At 38.3% G+C, this 5,580-nt stretch overlaps 1 protein-coding gene across 1 annotated transcript in view; it reads right to left on the bottom strand.

The window, feature by feature from the left end:
- The window catches only part of XIAP (X-linked inhibitor of apoptosis, E3 ubiquitin protein ligase), a 76,377-nt gene that overhangs the window by 2,831 nt on the left and 67,966 nt on the right, over window positions 1-5,580 (bottom strand). Inside the window, exon 6 of the mRNA XM_011936948.1 lies at window positions 4,242-4,442. Within this exon, the coding sequence (XP_011792338.1) occupies window positions 4,242-4,442 (201 nt within the window). The remainder of the gene's footprint in view (window positions 1-4,241; window positions 4,443-5,580) is intronic.

Below are 5,580 nucleotides of genomic sequence, written 5' to 3'. Positions count from 1 at the left end.
AAAAAAAAAAAAAAAAAAAAAAGTACCCTCTTGGGCATAATAAAAACTATAGGCTCAACCATGGAATGCATCAGAGATAAGAAGATAAAGCACTTAACCCTCAAGAAGCCTGGTCTAATGGGCAGGGCAGAAACCAGTTTCAAAATAGTGTAAAAAGCAAAAGGCTCAGCCAGGTGTGGTGGCTCACACCTGTAATCCTAGCACTTTGGGAGGCTGAAGTGGGCAGATCATTTGAGGTCAGGAGTTCAAGACCAGCCTGGCCAATATGGTGAAACCCCGTCTGAACTAAAAACGCACACACAAAAAATTAGCTGGGTGTGGTGATGCATGCCTGTAATCCCAGCTACTTGGGAGGCTGAGGCAGGAGAATCGCTTGAAGCTGAGAGACGGAGGTTGCAGTGAGCCAAGATCATGCCACTGCACTCCAGCCTGGGCGACAGAGCAAGACCCTGTCTCAAGAAAAACAAAACAAAACAAAACAAAACTCAACCAGCACCAGGAGTAGATAAGAAGGAGCTCCTAACTCTGCTGTGGGTGCGGGAGAAAACTTGAAAGAAGTGACTTCTGAGCTGAACCTTGAAACATGAGTTCACAAAGTAGATTCAGGGAGCTGGGGATAGAGTGGGGAATGGGACTAGGTATACAGACAGAGAAAAGGTACTCAAGGCAGAGGAAAATATATAAGTAAAGAAATGGCACTATAAGCTGATTTATATTATAAGAAAGCATTGACACCAAAAAAAGTCAGAATGAAGTGTGTATTTCATGCCCAAAAAATCAAAAGGAGAACAAGTAATTTCCACATTACTTTTAGATGCAATGCTACAACGAGTTAAAAACAAACAAAAAAAAAATACTGACACCTAGAGTAGTCAAATTTATAGAGACAAAAAGTAGAATGGTAGTTGCCAGGGGTTGGGAAGAGAGGGAATGGGGAGTTGTTTAATGAACATGTTTTTATTATTATTATTATTATTATTTAAAGATGGGGTCTTGCTCTGTGTCCCGGCCTGGAGAGCAATGGCGCAATCACGGCTCATTGCAGCCTTGAACTTCTGGTCTCGAGCAATCCTCTTGCCTCAGCCTCCCGAGCAGCTGGAACTACAGGCGTGTGCCACCACACCTGGCTGTTTATGGATGTAGAGTTTCGGTTTTGCAAGATGAAGAATTCTAGAGGTTGACTGTGCAACAATGTAAATGTACTTAACACTACGGAACCATACACTAAAAATGGTTAAGATAGTAAATTGTATGTGTATTTTATCACAATTTTTAAAAATCTAAAAAAAAAAAAAAAACTGAAACAAACCCCAAAATACTGGACCAGAAGTCAGGAAATCTGAGTTCTATTCCCAGCTATTGGCATGATCCTAGGCAATAGCCCATCTGTACTTCAGGTTCCCCACTAAGTTCATAAAAGTTATAAAATGGGCTGGGCGCGGTGGTTCATGCCTGTAATCCCAGCACTTTAGGAGGCTGAGGCGGGAGGATCACCTGAGGTTGGAAGTTGGAGACTAGTCCACCAACATGGATAAACCCCATCTCTACTAAAAATACAAAATTAGCAGGCCGTGGTGGCACATGCCTGTAATCCCAGCTACTCGCGAGGCTGAGGCAGGAGAATTGCTTGAACCTGGGAGGTGGAGGTTGCGGTGAGCTGAGATTGCACCACTGCATTCCAGCCTGGGCAACAAGAGTGAAACTCCATCTCAGAAAAAAAAAAAAAGGTTGTAAAATAATCTTTAAGGTTCCTTTGGTTCTGATTGTTTGTGATACCATATCATCTCATTTTTTTTCTATATTATTTCATCCTTGTATAAAGCCACTAACTTGAGACGGTGATATTCTGGGCATAGATCTTTTCCCCTCAGGCCAGTAGTTTACCATTGGCAATTACTTCCCTCTTGGCTTAAAGGTAACTACTGGATTCTACATACTTCCCTACAGCGCCTTTCCCCTTCTCCTCCCCACAAAGCCCTCTTCTAGGTCAGAAGGTTATTGGCACATGAGCAATAAAGGCTAGATAACTTTTGATGTTACTTGCTAATATTTGTAATTATTTAAAGCCTCTTCTAGAATAAACTGATGTTATTCATTTTACTATTAGAGCAGATTCATGTGGAAAGACAGATAAATGAATATGGGTTATTTGATTTTTATATTATATACAGTAATATATATAAAGATTAAAATAAGTACTTTAGTATGTATACTAAATAAAGGGCTTTATTTTACACTACATAATTTTTTCAAAGGAAGAAAAAAGATACTGATTTGGTACTATTTTTACAAGATATTTTACTAGGGCATTCTCTGTTACACAGCCATTGGGAAAAAAAGACAGCACTAAATCTAGGATTTCTCAGTAAGTGACAATGTTATATCTTCTCTAATAACCTTCACCTGCTTCACTTCAGTTAGCCCCATCCTTATTTTATATAAAATTAAAAGATTCTTAGTGCCAGTCTTTCCTCATCAGCTTTTTGGAAGACAAACAGGCAGCAGTCCCAGCATGAGTAGAGAGCCTGTATCAATTACTTGCCTCTCAATTATAGCGAGACTGAGAGTTCAAATGAATTCCAACCCTTAGGCTCTCCTTCCCACACCATCCTAGTTTGTAGTCTCAGTGATAATATGAGCGCCCACTGACTCCTGTTAGATAGAGAAAAGACACTCTCCCTAATGCACAGTCCCTTGATCTCTTCCTATTACAACCTGCTAAATCCTTCTGCTGCAGATACATTAAGGTTTGAAAACTAATAACTTATGGCCAAACTTAATTAAGTGCATATTTAAGATGCAGGAAAAAAATGACACAATTGCTTGTATTTCTGTTATAGTAGAAAAATTCTAGTCTGGCCAACTTGGCGAAACCCCGCCTTTACTAAAGATACAAAAAATTAGCCGGGCGTGGTGGCACATGCCTGTAATTCCAGCTACTCGGAAGGGTGAGGCAGGAGAATTGCTTGAGCCAGGGAGGCGGAGGTTGCAGTGAGCCAAGATAGCGCCATTGCACTCCAGCCTGGGCGACAGAGTGAGACTCCGTCTTAAAAAAAATAAAAAAAAGAAAGAAAGATGACCAAGTAAAGGGTTTATTTTACCATCACCAAGATAAGTGGAGCCTGTGTAAGTTTTAAATGAATGCATCTATAAGGAAAAAACTGGAAGCTTTCCACTGATTCTTACATCAATGAATATAATTTTAAATATCATTAATGTTCATACTGTTTCATAACTTATGTAATTATCTGAATAATGTTTCAAAAGCACTTGAAATATCTTAAAGATCACAAGGATTTTAAATGTGTCAAAAATAAGTAAACATTTAAGTTTTTTAGCAGTAGGAGAATTCTCATCTTTTTGGAGGGAGGATGGTCAAGAGCTTAGAGAACTATTACAGGTATAGTACCCAAAAGTGTACTCAGTTTGAAACCTCTTCTTTAACCTTCAATGTTGTTGGCAAGCACTATAGTGTTCATCATCCTTAAAGGAGATATATATATTTTGAGACAAGATCTCGCTCAGTTGCCCAGGCTGAAGTGCAGTGGCATGATCATGGCTCACTGCAGCCTTGATCTCCCTGGCTCAGGTGATCTTCCCCACTCAGCTTCCCAGGTAGCTGGGACTACTGGCACACACCACCATGCCCGGCTAATTTTTGTATTTTTTGTAGAGACAGTTTCATTATGTTGCCCAGGCTGGTAGAATTCATATTTTTAATCTTTTTTCCATGATTAATGTAATGATATTTGGAAATGAGGCCTTTGGGAAGTTTATATATATTACTGTACATAATATAAAAATCAAATAACCCATATTCATTTATCTGTCTTTCCACATGAGATCATGAAGATGAGACCCCCATGATGGGATTAGTGTCCCTAAAAGTAGAGGAAAAGAGACCAGAGTACTTGCTCCATCTTGTCCCACCCACCCCCAACCTATGCCATGTGAGGACACAGTGAGAAGGCAGCCATCTGCAAGGCAGGAAGAGGGCCCTCATCAATAACGAAATCAGCCAGCACCTTGATTTTGGAGCCTCCAAAACTGTCAGAAATAAGTCTGTTGTTTAAGACACCTAGTCAATGGAATTTAATTATAGCAGCTTGAGCAGACTAACACACAGCATTAAGGTTATGTTTAAAAAATGTCCATATCCCCAGCCTCCCAAAGTGCTGGGATTACAGGTGTGAGCCACCACATCCGGCCCTTTCTTGCTTTTTAAAAACAGCAATGCATACCTTTCTGTAATGAAGTCTGACTTGACTCATCTTGCGTACTGTCTTTCTGAGCATTCACTAGATCTGCAACCAGAACCTCAAGTGATTTATAGTTGCTCCCAGATATCTGAATTTTTTCCTCCATTATTTTCTTAATGTCCTTGAAACTGAACCCCATTCGTATAGCTTCTTGTACCATAGGATTTTGGAAGATGGTATCATCTGAAATAAAAATTAGTGAGGAAAAAGAACATAGAATTTAAACAATTATTTTCATTATCACAACTCAATAGCAAAATACAGTTAAAATGAAAAAATTCAGCAGCAAGCAAAAGAACAAAAATAAACCAGCAAAGCAAAGCTGCTTTGGGAAGATTTTTTGAAGTATTCAGGCACTGAAAAATCACTTTCAGAATCTTACAATTAATTGTAAATGCAATGAGTATGTATTTTGTAGTGTTTGAAACAATGCAAGGTAAAACAGGCAAGAAAAAGGTTAAGTGCTTCAAAAATCTGAACTTTTTTGAATCTAGCTGTGCTCTTTAACAATTAACCTAAGGTACTTAAAGAGTGGATGTTGTTACTGAGTCACTAGCAATTATTTGGGGAAAATGATGGGAAATCAGGGAAATCCCAGTCTATAACCTTGAACGTGTCAATTTCCTAGCTCTCAAACTTCATTTCTGTAGTAGAGCGGGTAGGACTGGATAAAGTAAGAAAGTCAATGGAAACCTGTTTTTATGATACTCAAAGTAGGAACACAGCATGTGTAGAGAAGTGCTAAGAGAGGACACTTATACCCTCTGACTCATCAATTCTACTCTTGGGTATTAAAAATGAGTGTATATCTCTGCCAAAGATACGCACAAGAATATTCATAGCAGTGTTATTTATAATAGCCCCAAACTGGAAACAACTCAAATGTCCATCATCAGGTGAATAGATTGTGTGGTATATTCATAAGCTACACAGCAAGAAAAAAAACTATTGCCACAGACAATATGGATGAATCTCATAGATACAACGAGCAAACCAGAATCATAATTCATCATTATGACACAAGAGTACCTACTGCATGAGTCCATCTATAAGAACTTCAAAACTAATCTATGGTAATAAACAAAATTAATCTATGGTAATAGAAGCCAGAATGTAACTTGGAGGTGTGTACTGATGGGGAAGGAGCAAGAAAGAGCTTTCTAGGGTTGTGGAAATGTTCTATGTCTTAATCTGGGGGATAGTTACACAGATAAATATATATATTTTTAACAGATACATTTTAATATTTAACACATATTTTATTTAATATATATTTTAACATACATATGTTAAAATTCATCAAGTAGAAAACTTATGATTA

The sequence above is a fragment of the Colobus angolensis genome, unplaced genomic scaffold (assembly GCF_000951035.1).
Source record: "Colobus angolensis palliatus isolate OR3802 unplaced genomic scaffold, Cang.pa_1.0 Scaffold159, whole genome shotgun sequence".
NCBI classification, from domain to species: Eukaryota; Metazoa; Chordata; class Mammalia; order Primates; family Cercopithecidae; genus Colobus; species Colobus angolensis.
The sequence above is the reverse complement of the archived record's forward strand: the minus strand, read 5'-3'. Positions and strand labels throughout refer to the sequence as shown.